The sequence below is a fragment of the Gopherus flavomarginatus genome, chromosome 2, assembly GCF_025201925.1.
Source record: "Gopherus flavomarginatus isolate rGopFla2 chromosome 2, rGopFla2.mat.asm, whole genome shotgun sequence".
Taxonomy (NCBI): Eukaryota; Metazoa; Chordata; order Testudines; family Testudinidae; genus Gopherus; species Gopherus flavomarginatus.
The window spans coordinates 141,510,317-141,525,937 of record NC_066618.1 but is presented as its reverse complement, the minus strand read 5'-3'; the positions used below and the strand labels follow the sequence as shown (position 1 = coordinate 141,525,937).

At 45.1% G+C, this 15,621-nt stretch overlaps 1 protein-coding gene across 2 annotated transcripts in view; it reads right to left on the bottom strand.

Moving 5' to 3' along the window:
- FBXL7 (F-box and leucine rich repeat protein 7) overlaps positions 1-15,621 on the bottom strand; it is a 348,004-nt gene that overhangs the window by 26,500 nt on the left and 305,883 nt on the right. The window contains exon 3 of one of the 2 annotated variants that reach the window (XM_050937500.1): positions 13,408-13,489. The exons of the other annotated variant lie outside the window; for it this stretch is intronic. Within the exon in view, the coding sequence (XP_050793457.1) occupies positions 13,408-13,489 (82 nt within the window). The remainder of the gene's footprint in view (positions 1-13,407; positions 13,490-15,621) is intronic. 2 annotated transcript variants of the gene reach the window in all.

The window sequence follows — 15,621 nt, the reverse complement described above, 5'->3', positions numbered from 1 at the left end:
TAAGTTAAATACAATTTTTAATAAACCTTATTTAAAATTAATTTTGAAATTGGCAATCTAAACTTACTATAATATACTAAAATCATTTACATTAAAAACAAAAAATAATATTAAGCAGTACATATTTGGTGCCAAGGTTTAAGTAAGTCAAACCCCTGAACTGGTGGAACTCACTGGCTAAGTGCTTGGCTAAGCAGAGTTTGCAGAAGTGCTAAACCTGCTTTTGAGACCAGCAGTTGCTTCTGCAGGAGCAGACATTTTTTTTCTTCATTTTAGTTAGGAACATAACATAAGAATGGCCATTCTGAGTCAGACTAATGGTTGATCTAGCTCAGTATCCTGTCTTCTGACAGTGGCCAATGCCAGATGCTTGAGAGGGAATGAACAGAACAGGCAATCAGTGAGTGATCCAACCTCTGTTGTCCACTCCCAGCTTCTGGCAGTTAGAGGCTAGGTACACCCAGAACAGGAGGTTGCAACCCTAACCATCGTGGCTAATAGCCATTAATGGACCTATCCTCCATGAACTTATTTAGTTCTTTCTTGAACCTCATTAGAGTTTTGGCCTTCACACCATAACCTGGTAATGCTCCACAGGCTGACTGAGTGTTGTGTGAAGAAGAACTTCTTTTTGTTTGTTTTAAACCTGTACCTATTAATTTCATTGGATGACCCTTGGTTCTTGTGTTATGAGTAAATAGCACTTCCTTATTCACTTTTTCCACACCAGTCATGATTTTATAGACCTCTATCATATTCCCCCATAGTCATCTCTTTTCCAAGATGAAAGTCCCAGTCTTTATTCTCTCCTTATATGGAAGCTATTCCATACCTTTAATAATTTTTCTTGTCCTTTTCTGTATCTTTTCCAATTCTAATATATTTTTTCTGAGGTAGGGTTGACCAGAACTTCACGCAGTATTCAGGGTGGAGGTGTACCATGGATATATATACAGACGCCCCGCAGGTTACACAAACCCGATTTACACAAATCTGCACTTATAGAAAAAGTTCCGTAAGCTAGAAATAGGAGTGGGGTTTTTTTTGTTTTGTTTTTTTTGTCATTGTCGGGTATATGTTTCCAACTTATGCAAAATTAGAGTTACGGTGGAACGCTTGCCTAAGTCGGGAGCGTCTGTAGTGACATTACATTTTCTGTCTAGTTTAGTTCAATGATTAGTTTATACAAAGTTAAGAAACCAATTAGGAGTTGAAAAAGTAGAAAAGCTTATTTTCCTCTTCCAATCTATGACTAAAAACTAGGTGTGAGAGAATGAGATCTGCTAGCTTTAAAATCTTGAAGGACATAGTGACCAGAAATCATCAGTTTAATTCACCAACATTCCCCAACATTTTTCTTTATATTTTTCTTTATATTTTCAGCACAGTAAAGGTAAAAAAATTAAAGTGCTATTTTTGTGCATTTAATTGGATTTGAATTTCCATCCAAATAGACCATGACACAAATCACATGTAAAAAAAACTATAATCTAGTAACTAAGAAATGCATCCATCACCATTTTCTAAAATAAAAGAAACTATGAATCTGAATAAGTAAGATAATTAAGTACTAAGTAAGCTAGCAAGTACTTAAATAAATGCATATAGAAACTGTGTATCCTTCTGGTTAGCAAAAAGAAGCACCAAATTGGTGTAAAGACTGTATTTTAGTTGCAAATCAACATATTTTAATGGTTACCACCCAAAGAAAAGCAACTTTTAGGAAGATAACTAAAAAGTTCAAATATAAAACACAATTAAAATCAATTATTTAAATCAAGATTACCTGCTTGCTGATTTAAATTATTAAAATTAGTGATTTAAATCACTTTGACTTAAATGAATCCACCCTGTTCAGAGATACCCAGAAAGTAAATTTGTCTCTGCACACCTGAGCTCATATGTAGAACTAGCCCTGCCCAGACAGGACCCTGGATGCACACCTGAGCAGTTGATACCCATGTTGCCTCAGCTGTATTGTTATTATTACTGGAGATAGCTTTGATCTAGCTAGAACAAAGAGATTATTTAAAGCTTTACATTTTTTAGAATACTTTGGTTTCGTTATATTCAAATCCATCATAATTTTGAAAATTCAGAGGGATGAAGATCCTTGTGTCACCAGCACTGATTTTAGTATCCTGGGTAGTGTGCACACACATTGGGGGTGCATGTGTGCCTTCTGCACATCACGTAAGTATCATAAAATCATTGCCAGCGCTGGTACCAAGACAGGCAAGTCTAAGCCAGTGGCTCTCAACCAGGGATATACCTGCTTCTGGGGGTGTAACTCAGAGGTCTTCCAGGAGATACATCAATTCATCTAGATCAGTGGTTTTCAAACTTTTTTTCTGACAACCCAGTTGAAGAAAACTGTTGATGCCCATGACCCAGTGGAACTGGGGATGAGGGGTTTGAGGTGTGGAAGGAGGCTCAGGGCTGGGGCAGAGGGTTGGGGTGCAGGGGTGAGGGCTGTCGGGTGAGGCGGGGAATGAGGGGTTCACAGTATGGGAGGGGGCTCAGGGCTGGGGCAGGGAGTTGGGGTGCAGAAGGGGGTCAGGGCTCTGGGCTGGGGGTGCGGGCTCTGGGGTGGGGCCAGGGATTGGGGTGCAGGCTTACCTCTAGTGGCTCCCACATCGTGGTGCAGCTGGGGTGCTAAGGCAGGCTTCCTGCCTGTCCTGGCACTATGGACCGTGCTGCGCCCCAGAAGTGGCCAGCAGCAGGTCCAGCTCCTAGGTGGAGGCATGCAAGTGGCTCTGCGTGGCTCTCACGTGCAGGCACTGCCCTCACCCCAGATCCCATTGGCTGGCTTCCAGCAAATGGGAGTGCGGAGCGGGTACTCAGGGCTGGGCCACTGCGTGGAGCCCTGTGGCCCCTCGGCTACAAGCTGGACCTGCTGCTGGTCTCTGCCGGGGTGCACTGTAGCGTCAGAACAGGTAGGGACTACTTGTTTTTACTGGCAAGCCACCAGAGTCCTTGGGTGCTGAACAAGGTGACCCAGTGCATTGCATTCTATGACCCAGTACTGGGTCGTGACCTGAACTTTGAAAACCACCGATCTAAATATTTGCCTAGTTTTACAACAGCCTACATAAAAAGCATCATCGAAGTCAGTACAAACTAAAATGTCATACAATGACTTGTTTATACTGCTCTATAGACTATACACTGAAATATAAATACAATATTTATATTTCAATTATTTGGTAAAAAAATGAGAAAGTAAGCAACTTTTAAGTAGTTGTGTGTGTATTTTTATGTCTGATTTTGTAAGCAAACTATTTTTAAATATGGTCAAACTTGGGGGTACGCAGATCAGAGGCTTGAAAGGGGGACAGCAATCTGGAAAGGCTGAGAGCCACCGATCTAAGCAAGCATGGTTACTGTGATTCCGGCACTTGCTCCCATCCCCAGAATACAACAAAGAGGAGGTATAATACAACTACTGAAACCCAAGAAATGGCCCCTATTTCCTGATATGGCCCCTGTAGCGAGGCGGCCTGGCTCCCAGCTGTCCCAGAGAGGGACGAGTCCTCTGGATGCCAAAGTGGGCGAAGCCACTGAGCCTGCGCCCGCCCCCCAGAGGTCAAGGTGCAGGACAGAAAGTATAAAAGTCCAACCCCAGGGCTCAGAAGCTGCCTGGCTGCCGGAGAGACCGGATGCTGGTGCCCTAGCTCTCACTGGGGACACGCCTGCCACCTGTGACCGCCCTGAGGACTGGCCCTACCTGCTGAGGCCGGATGCTGACCAGACGCCGGAGAAGCCAGTAAGCCTACCAGTGAGAAGGGACCGAGACGAGCTGCCCAGCTTACCGCTTGCGGAGTACCCCGAGGAGCCCATGGTGCTTGATGCTGTGGAAGATGCCAACCAGATGCAGGTACTGCTAGAGGGGAAGGTCGGAAGTAGCCCGGGGGCAGCCGACTCTAGTCGGGCTGTGGCACACCCAGAGCCGAGGTCAGTGTGTTGCGGCCAGGATCCCCACAGACACAGCAGTAGGTCACCTGCCGCTTTCAGGGCCCCGGGCTGGGACGCAGTGGAGTGGGCGGGCCTGCGTCCCCCCTGCCATCCTACTCACGGGTGGCAGTCTCCTCCTCTCCCCAACACTCAGGAGCTTTGCTCTTGAACTGTGTGTTTGCAGCCCCGCCCTGACCTAGGGCCCAGGCTTACCATTGAACCCTGTGCTCAGCCCCGTACTGAGGGCCTGAGCCCTTGACTGTTTCCTGCCCCACCAGGCTAACTCCCCGACTCACCGGACTTATGTAGCAAGGCGGCCTGGCTCCCAGCCACCCCAGAGAGGGGCGACCCCAACAACACATGCCTACAGCCCCCATTTCCAATTACAAATAAATGTAGATGCTCAAGCCCTAGGTTAACAAACCCAGGGTCTGCTAACTCGAGTTCTACTACTCCTGGAATTACATTGCAGTGTGGACATACCCACAGAGAACACATAGCTCTACCAAGGCTAATACCAAGACTTAAAACTACATTTGGGGACCGATATTCTGCAGTGTTGAGTACTTGCAATTGACTTCAGTTGCTCAGCACTCTAAAATCAGGGTCTTAGTGCTCAGATACTACACAGGTTAATGGAGTAAATATACGCACAGAATACTGTGATTAAAGACAGCCAAAATTAATTCAGCAGTGTTGACAGCTTTTAGAATTTTATTATAAATCTCATGACATTTGGTGATGTTCCTAAATCCCTGGTGCCTAGAGTCACATGAATGCATGAAAATCTCAGCTTTCATTTATAGCAATGCTTCTAGCCCACAGGACATGTAAAAAGAACCCAAAATAGGCTTAAAAATAATTTCATGTGTCTGGGAGGCAGGGGCACCATTTAGGGGTGTGTGTGGGGGGATCCCCTGCCACACCCCAGGCTTCATACTGCATGTTAAAGCTAAAATTAAAACTTACCTATTTGCCCTTTGCTGGTAATTTGGGTGTCGTAAACTTACATGAATTATTATTGAATATATAGAAAATAATCACAACAAATGTTCTCCATATAGCCTGATTTGTATATTTTATCCTTCAAAAAAATCCAAGAACTTCCAGGGGCCTAAGTGACTCCAGACCCCTGCTGAAAGTTGCCACCCCACACTGAAATCTGTAAGAGCACCCCTGTTGGGAGATTCTTAGTCATAATTTTTGAATGCTTGGAGTTGGTGATATTGAATTAGTGTCTATAGCATTTCAGCTGTGTTCCTCATAAAAAATTAGGGTGACCACATGTCCTGTTTTTAAAGGGACAGTCCCATATTTAAGCACTCTTGCAGGTGTCCCAACTTTTTCTTAAAAACAGGCAAATTGTCCCGTATTATCTGTCTCTCCCCACCAGTAGTGGTGGGCCCTGCTGCTGGCTGGATCCCTGCTCACCAGGCACCTGCTCACCAGTGGTGAGTGGGGGGGTGGGTTCCAGTGGCCAATGATGTGGGTGACTGTGCAAGACTGGTGGTGGGGCAAAGCTGCAGTGTTCAGGGCTGGCCGCTCCCTCCGCTGGTCCCTCAATGCAGCCCCCACTGCATGCCAGCTCTCAGCCAGCAGGGCCCCCGTCCCCCATCCCATTTCTGTCCAGCACTGGCTGTGCGCTGTGAACTGCGGTGACTGGTGAGCGTGGGCAGGTGCCAGGCATTGGCTGGCTACATGTTGCCTCTGCTGTCCACCTAGCAGCCCTTTACGTGCTCTCCATCTCGCTGTCCTCTTCCTGCTTTGTCTCTTCACCCGTTACCCCGCCCAGCCCCGCTGTTTCTCCATATCTGTCTAGGCGGGGCATGTCCTGCTCCCAGTACTGTGTGGAGAACTAGACCCTGGTCAGTGGGCTCAGCTCACCAACAGCCTGGCTGGCAGGCTCCTTCCTTCCCCCACTGGGCCAGCACCCTAGGAAAGCCCAAGATTCTCCAGCTTGGGGTTCTGGTCAGGAAGAGCCAACCCCTGCATGTGCCAAAGCCCGGAGCAGCTTTGGCACGGGGCAGCCTCTCTGCCCCTCAGATAAGCTGTGGAGTGGCAGGAAGACAGCGATTTCTAGCCTGTCCGTGCCCCGACCCTGCAGGCTCAACAGCAACCCCCTGGGTAGGGGCTTAGCACCCTCTTCATCTGACATCCCCCCTCCCTCAGGACCTTCCCCCAGGGAGTGTGCAACTGCTCTGTCCCCTAGGCACCCTCCTCTGCTGAGTCACCTCTCTGGTTGAGTTTGCTGAAGCCCCTGCAATCGGGTTCCCTGGGCCCTGGTGCACTGTGCATCCTTAGGGCTTAATCGCTTCCTGCCTGCGCTGTAGCTGGCCGCTTGGTTATGTTGATGGCCAGCAGCAGCCTGGAGGCGTTAGCTGCCTTTTGACACTGTGCAGGCAGGAAGGGACAAGCTGCTTTCAGCCACAGGGGAGTGTGGAAGAGATGAGCTCTCCAAAGACACGGGCCAGGTCATCCCTTCTCCATGCCTTCCTCCTCTGCAGCTGGAAGCAGCTCACGTCCTTTCTCTCCTGCACAGTACAGAAAGGCTGCTCCTGGCCACTTTAAGAACATAAGAACAGCCATACTGGGTCAGACCAAAGGTCCATCTAGCCCTGAATCCTGTCTTCCAACAGTGGCCAATGGCAGGGGCCCTAGAGGGAATGAACAGAACAGGTAATCATAAAGTGATCCATCCCTTGTTGCCCATTCCCAGCTTCTGGCAAACAGAGGCTACTGATACCATCCCTGCCCATCCTGGCTAATATCCATTGATGGACCTATCCTCCATGAATTTATCTAGTTCTTTTTTGAATCCTGTTATAGTCTTGGCCTTCACAACATCCTCTGGCAAAGAATTCCACAGAGTGACTGTACATTGTGTGAAGAAATACTTCCTTTTGTTTGTTTTAAACCTGCTGCCTATTAATTTCATTTGGTGAACCCTAGTTTGTGTGTTATGAGAAGGGATAAATAACACTTCCGTATTTACTTTCTCCACACCTGTCATGATTTTATAGACCTCCATCATAATCGTCTCTTTCCCAAGCTGAAAAGTCCCAATCTTATTACTCTCTCCTCGTACAGAAGCCATTCCATACTCCTAATCATTTTTGTTGTCCTTTTCTGAACCTTTGCCAATTCTAATATATCTTTTTTGAGAAGGGGTGACCACATCGGCATGCAGTATTCAAGATGTGGGTTTACCATGGATTTATATAGAGGCAATATGATATTTTCTCTCTTATTATCTATCCCTTTCTTAATGATTCCCAACATTCTGTTTGCTTTTTTGACTGCTGCTGCACATTGAGTGGATGTTTTCAGAGAACTACCCACAATGACTCCAAGATCTGACTCATAGATTCACAGACTCTAGGACTGGAAGGGACCTCGAGAGGTCATCGAGTCCAGTCCCCTGCCCTCATGGCAGGACCAAATACCGTCTAGACCATCCCTGATAGACATTTATCTAACCTACTCTTAAATATCTCCAGAGATGGAGATTCCACAACCTCTCTAGGCAATTTATTCCAGTGTTCAACCACCCTGACAGTTAGGAACTTTTTCCTAATGGTCAACCTAAATCTCCCTTGCTGCAGTTTAAGCCCATTGCCTCTTGTTCTATCATTAGAGGCTAAGGTGAACAAGTTTTCTCCCTCCTCCTGATGACACCCTTTTTAGATACCTGAAAAATGCTATCATGTCCCCTCTCAGTCTTCTCTTTTCCAAACTAAACAAACTGAATTCTTTCAGCCTTCCTTCATAGCTCATGTTCTCAAGACCTTTAATCATTCTTGTTGCTCTTCTCTGGACCCTCTCCAATTTCTCCACATCTTTCTTGAAATGCGGTGCCCAGAACTGGACACAATACTCCAGCTGAGGCCTAACCAGCGCAGAGTAGAGCGGAAGAATGACTTCTCATGTCTTGTTTACAACACACCTGTTAATGCATCCCAGAATCACGTTTGCTTTTTTTGCAACAGTATCACATTGTTGACTCATAGTTAGCTTGTGGTCCACTATGACTCCTAGATCTCTTTCTGCCATACTCCTTCCTAGACAGTCTCTTCCCATTCTGTATGTGTGAAACTGATTGTTCCTTCCTAAGTGGAGCACTTTGCATTTGTCTTTATTGAACTTCATCCAGTTTACCTCAGACCATTTCTCCAATTTGTCCAGATCATTTTGAATTTTGACCCTGTCCTCCAAAGCAGTTGCAATCCCTCCCAGTTTGATATCGTCTGCAAACTTAATACGTGTACTTTCTATGCCAACATCTAAGTCGTTGATGAAGATATTGAACAGAGCCGGTCCCAAAACAGATCCCTGCGGAACCCCACTTGTTATACCTTTCCAGCAGGATTGGGAGCCATTAATAACTACTCTCTGAGTACGGTTATCCAGCCAGTTATGCACCCACCTTATAGTAGCCCCATCTAAATTGTATTTGCCTAGTTTATCGATAAGGATATCATGCGAGACCGTATCAAATGCCTTACTAAAGTCTAGGTATACCACATCCACCGCTTCTCCCTTATCCACAAGACTCGTTATCCTATCAAAGAAAGCTATCAGATTGGTTTGACATGATTTGTTCTTTACAAATCCATGCTGGCTATTCCCTATCACCTTACCACCTTCCAAATGTTTGCAGATGATCTCTTTAATTACTTGCTCCATTATCTTCCTTGGCACAGAAGTTAAACTAACTGGTCTGTAGTTTCCTGGGTTGTTTTTATTTCCCTTTTTATAGATGAGCACTATATTTGTCCTTTTCCAGTCTTCTGGAATCTCTCCCATCTCCCATGATTTTCCAAAGATAATAGCTAGAGGCTCAGATACCTCCTCTATTAACTTCTTGAGTATTCTAGAATGCATTTCATCAGGCCCTGGTGACTTGCAGGCATCTAACTTTTCTAAGTGATTTTTAACTTTCTCTTTTTTTATTTTATCTTCTAAACCTACCCCCTTCCCATAAGCATTCACTACGTTAGACATTCCTTCAGACTTCTCAGTGAAGACCGAAACAAAGAAGTCATTAAGCATCTCTGCCATTTCCAAGTTTCCTATTACTGTTTCTCCCTCCTCACTGAGCAGTGGGCCTACCCTGTCCTTGGTCTTCCTCTTGCTTCTAATGTATTGATAAAAAGTCTTCTTGTTTCCCTTTATTCCCATAGCTAGTTTGAGCTCATTTTGTGCCTTTGCCTTTCTAATCTTGCCCCTGCATTCCTGTGTTGTTTGCCTATATTCATCCTTTGTAATCTGACCTAGTTTCCATTTTTTATATGACTCCTTTTTATTTTGTAGGTCATGCAAGATCTCATGGTTAAGCCAAGGTGGTCTTTTGCCACATTTTCTATCTTTCCTACCCATCAGAATAGCTTGCTTCTGGGTCCTTAACAGGGTCCCCTTGAAAAAATGCCAACTCTCCTCAGTAGTTTTTCCCCTCAGTCTTGATTCCCATGGGACCTTACCTATCAGCTCTCTGAGCTTACCAAAATCTTGAGTGGTAACAGCTAATTTAGACCTCATCATTTTATATGTATAGTTGGGATTATGTTTTCCAACGTGCATTACTTTGCATTTATCCACACTGAATTTCATCTGCCATTTTGTTGCCCAGTCACCCACTTTTAAGAGATCTTTTTGTAGCTCTCCGCAGTCTGCCTGGGATTTAACTATCTTGAGTAGTTTTGCATCATCTGCAAATTTTGCCACCTCACTGTTTACCCCCTTTTCCAGATCATATATGAATATGTTGAATAGGACTGGTCCCAGTACAGACCCCTGGGAGACACCACTATTTACCTCTCTCCATTCTGAAAATTGACCATTTATTTCTGCCCTTTGTTTCCTATCTTTTAACCAAAAAGAACAGGAGTACTTGTGGCACCTTAGAGACTAACAAATTTATTTCAGCATGAGATTTTGTGAGCTACAGCTCACTTCTTCGGATGCACCTCCTTTGTCAGCCCTTTTGATTATGATGTCAGAGTTGTTCTTGAGGCTGTTGATGGCATTGTGTTCAGCACAGCTTAGGTTATGGGGCAAGTGATGCTGCTTTTCCACAATTTCAGCCCATACACGTTGATGGATGCAATCTATGTCTGAACAACATACTAACGCACAGAATTCTTCCTGCCAATGCTATAATAAAAAGGATTCTGCATGGACTCCTCCTGAGGGTCGAAACAACAGACTGGATTTCTACATATGCCAACATCTTTATGGCTGACTTAGAACAACGCTTGCTTAGCTCTCGTTCCCTAACGCCCCTACTCGCACTACATTGATGACATCTTCATCATCTGGACTCATGGAAAAGAAGCCCTCAAGGAATTCCACCGTGATTTTAACAATTTCCATCCTACCATCAACCTCAGCCTAGACCAATCCACACAAGTGGTCTATTTCCTAGACACTACTGTGCTAATAAGCGATGGTCACATAAACACCACCCTATACTGTAGCTCACGAAATCTCATGCTGAAATAAATTTGTTAGTCTCTAAGGTGCCACAAGTACTTCTGTTCTTTTTGCGGATACAGACTAACACGGCTGCTACTCTGAAACCTATCTTTTAACCAGTTACCAAACCATGAGAGGACCTTCCCTCTTATCCCATGACAGCTTACTTTGCTTAGGAGTCTTTGGCGAGGGACCTTGTCAAAGGCTTTCTGAAAATCTAAGTACACTATATCCATTGGATCCCCCTTTCCACAGGCTTGTTGACCCCCTCAAAGAATTCTAGTCGATTGGTGAGGCATGATTTTCCTTTACAAAAACCATGTTGACTCTTATCCAACAAATTATGTTCATCTATATGTCTGACAATTTTGTTCTTTACTATAGTTTCAACCAGTTTTCCCAGTACTGAAGTCAAGGTTTTTACTGTAATTGCTGGGATCACCTCTGGGGCCCTTTTTAAAAATTGGCATCACATTAGCTATCCTCCAGTCATTTGGTACAGAAGCTGATTTAAATGATAGGCTACAGACTACAATTAGTAGTTCTGCAATTTCACATTTGAGTTCCTTCAGAATTCTTGGGTGAATACCATCTGGTCCCGGTGACTTATTACTGTTTAGTTTATCAATTTGTTCCAAAACCTTCTCTAATTACACCTCTATCTGAGACAGTTTCATTCTGGTGTGAACCCTGGCAGAAATCTGGGGAGGGGAGGTATGTGACTCTATGTGCCCCCTCCCCTCCCACTGTGTTGCCTTGGGAAGACACGGTGCCAGGTACCAGGAGATGCGGGTCCATCTCAGGCCTAGAGCGTGGAGAGAGTGGGCAGAGAAGGTTGGGTCGGTTGGTCGCCCCTCCGTGTGAGAGAGGTGTATGGGAATGTGTGTATGTCACCTCTCCCTGTGTAAACCCTAAAGCCTTAAAGATACAAAAGTAAATTAAAAGATCCAACTACACAGTATTTCTCAGTCAACTTGATGTTAATTTGAATGTTTTAACTTCATAGATCTGATTGACTTAGGGCTGCCAACTGTCTAGTCACACAAACCCAAACACCCTTTCCCCATCCCTTCCCCAAGGTCCCCCCCCCACTCCTTCCATTGCTCACTCTCCCTGAGACTCACTCACTTTCACTGGGCTGGGGCAGGAGGCTGGGGTGAGGGAAGGGGTGCAGGCTCTGGGCTTGGGCTGAGGGGTTTGGAGTATGAGAGGAGGCTTTGGGCTGAGCCTGGGGCAGGAGGTGCAGCAGGAGGTGCAGGGTGCAAGCTCTGGGAGGGAGTTTGGGTGCAGGAGGGGGCTCCGGGCTGGGGTAGAGTGCAGGAGAGGGCGAAGGCTCTGGGAGGGAGTTTGAGTACAACAGAGGGGTGGGGTGCAGGCTCTGGGAGGTGGCTCAGGGCTGGGGCAGGGGACTGGAGTGCAGGGATGGACCCTGCCTTAGCCCTGCTGGGCCACCGACCGGGAGCTGCCTGAGGTAATTGGGGCCAAGGAACTCCATATGCTGCCCCTTCCGTGTGCAGCTCTTGGAAGTGGCCAGCACATTCCTGCGGCCCTGGGGGAGTGCAGGAGACTTCACGTGCTACCCACGCCTGTGGGCGTCGCCCATGCAGCTCCCACTGGCTGCAATTCCTGGCCACTGGTGCTCAGGGCAGGGGTAGCGAGCGGAGACCCCTCCCCCCTCTACAGCAGCCACAGAGACATGCTGGCTGCTTCTGAGATCGGTGCCAGGGTAGGCACGGAGCCTGTCTTAGCCCTGCTGTGGTACCTGACTTCTAGTGGTCTAAAATCTCCCAGTTTGGCTTCAGTAGCCTCAGGGAGATAGGGCCTGACTCCAGGAGACTCCCAGAAACCTGGAGGGTTGGCAACCCTATGTTAATTGCCATTGAACTAACTCGAACACAAGTAATTTTACCAGGTGTCCCGTATTCAGCATAGGGAAATGTGGTCTCCCTGTATAAAATATAAATAACATTTTAGCAAATCAGTTTTACCCCTTTTCACTATTTCATTATAAAGTTACCTAAAATGTTTCTGAGCAACAATTTGCCTGTAGCAATAGACTGTCTTGTAGTGTTCCCAAAACTCAGTCTGAGTTAGAGGCACTTTTCCTGGGGTCAGGCCATTTTTAAGCTTAGTTAATGTTAAATCCTAAAAACAGTCACAGACTAAGTCAGCGCACCCTTTTTTTTTAACAAGCATTAGACATATTTACAAGGAAGAAGCATTTACATAGTTTTCATTGCAGCACTCAGTACTGCTCTGCTCATTGGTGAAACACAAAATTAGGTCAGTTTACTACAGTACGGTACAATAATCGGAGATGATATGCTGCTAAATAATAAAATTTCTACTGGATTCCAAAAGACATATACCTTTTTAAACTAAATCCAAGCTACATATAGAGAACAACTTCTAGCTGAGCCACAGATCCCTGCCCCCCAATAAGGTGAAAGCTCCCTGATTCATACACCTGGTAACGATGCTCTTTATGCTTCCAAGGGCCTTGTTTGGGGCCTCAGCTGCAGTAATTTGTGTAATGCATACACTGCAAGCTCAGTTACCACACGGACTCTGCTAATTGGTCAATAAAAATTAACACTTTTCTTCTTCAAAAGGCTTTCCAAACATTCACTAATCAATTCTCCCAATACCCTAGTGAAGCAGGTGGCTTAACCTTTATATTACAGATGAAAAAACAAAAAAACAATGCAGCTACATGAATTGACCTGTCCTAAACCACAGAGTCAGTGTCAGGAGTTTCAAGCTCCTAGCCCTGTGTCCAGATCACTAAATTACACCTCTCTGGCAACTGGCAGATAACAGATATAACACTGATTTATAACAAAAGAATGACATGTGCGAAGTATTGCTATTCATTATACATAATTTTAGGGATGACCCTTAAGTGTGAACGACACTCACAGAAGATCAGATGTTAGACATAATAGCAACACCACATTTGCCCTTCCATAAGCCAGTTTGTACCTTTTGCTTTTTGTCTCTCCGTAACTACGCCTGCCACTATGACTTCCTCTTGAGAAATTCCCAGAGCCAGCTCCTTTGTCTGCTATAAACACAAGGAGCAAAATGTCAGCTAGAAGGTAAACTTGGCGGAGGCTCACAAAATACACAACCAAACAATCCAGGGCCTTGTTGAGTCCAGCCCTTTTATTGCACGCAACCATAACCTTGACCAGCCCGCCCTATTTATACGGCTTCCCAAGTATATAAACTGTTGCTGTTAAATTATGAGTATCCTAAATTTATGAGAGCAATTAGTCTGTTTATAAAAGCTATTTGTCTGTCTCCTGTATTATAAATGCTTCCCCTCCTTCTTTTGCCCAAAGCAAAACAAAACAATGTTTGGATTTTTAATTGAGGGTGGGCTACATCCAAAGTTCACTTAATGCAAGGAAATCGCTATTATATTCAACATTTTTGGGGGATGATAAACTTTCATTAGAACTGGAATGTTCCTTTATGATTAGCATGTGTGTGTCAGGCATACATAAAAGTTTTATTTTTAAACCTCTTTATCCAAGTTCATTAAGAGAGGAGATCATTTTGTTAGGAAATATTGCATTAAAAACCATGCAAAGTGAATGACAGAAACCAGAATGCTTTTCATTTAAGGGGTGGGTTGGTGGTGATAGTTTCGTCCTCACGATCAGGACACGTCTGGAGGCAGAGTTGTATGACTGGGAATGTATCCCTTTAAATTGAATTTTGCAGTGGAATGAAGGAAGGGATGGAATAAAGGGGGCACGAGACTTTTGGTGGGATGGATTAAAACCCATTTTCAAAAGGAGAACTAAGCCTCTCTAATGTTGCTCTATTGTATGTTACCGCTCACGGTGGCAAATGCATCTAAAGGCGGTTACCGGGATATGTATCACCCACTGTGCCTGTCTTTCTGGATAGTCTTCGCAGGCAGGGATAAAAATATGCAAATCCTGGTCTAAAAGACACAGACTTCCACTACATATTGCAAAAATAAGATCCTAAGACCAGCAGTTTTATTTCTACAACTCAGAGCCTGAAGCACTTGTATGAAGAGTTGTGTGGCTGGTGGCCAATAGGCTATTTACTTCTATGAGTGCAGTTCATTCTCCCTTGGAGGGACTAGCATCCCAAGCCCTCTGCTTTAGGGGACCCACAGATTAAGCCTTAAATCTTCAATTTCATGAAAAAGGAAACTTACAAGGCAAATTCAGCAGCTGGGGAAGTTAAGAGAATAGAGTTACCCTTCTCAGCGCCTTTGCTTTGCTATTCTGTGTGAGCTAGTCTCTCCTCTTTCATATGCATGTAGCTCTGGTTAGTGTGGATGAAAGTTCTACATTCTCATCACTATATATGCCCTTGTAAAAGAGACCCATTGCAACACTTACAAGCAGATGATCCTGCAGTGGGTCTCAGAAGGGAGGTGAGGACAAATTAGGAGTAGTGAAGTGGCCATCTTGGAAAAAGGAAAAGTTTTTAAAACCAGAATTGCATAGTTCAATCAATAAATGCAAAGAAATGCATGACTAGCTGGCATTATGAGAGTCGTGATATAGACTGAGAATCTCCAGTCCGTATTGGGACAAAGAATGTTAACACAGCATGAAGGAAGATTTAAAGGAAAACTGTGCCTGATTTGCTCAGCATGATGAGAAACACTTGGTTAAAGGCACTTCTTATGTGTTACTCCTGGGGCAATTTTTGCACCACTGCATATGCCACTGTGCCGTGCATATTTTTTTCTGCAGAAAATAACTTCTGCCAGAAACTTGCTGCCTTTTGTCCACCAGAAGCCACTGTGGCTCTAGAACAGAGCAGCTGCTTCCGAGCCCTCCCCCCCAACTGTGACAGGGAAGAGAAGAGGCTGCCCTGGTTTATGGATTTTGGGTAGCAGGTAGAATACCCCTGGTAGGGGCTCTAGGGGTGTGTCAGTGTAGATTTGTTCCAGTGTAGGTTTGGTCATCTGCTCAAGAAACTCCCTAAAGAAGCACAGGAACAAATCTGCACTGACACACCCCTAGAGTCCCGACCAGGGATATTCTACCTGCTACCTGGCTATGTAGCTATCTGGCTATGGAGACTCTCTCCTCAGGCCCTACACTCCCAGCACTCCCGGTTATCTTTGAGACACCACTGACTTCCTGAGGAAACTACAATCCTTTGGTTATCTTCCAGATAACACCATCCTAGCCACTATGG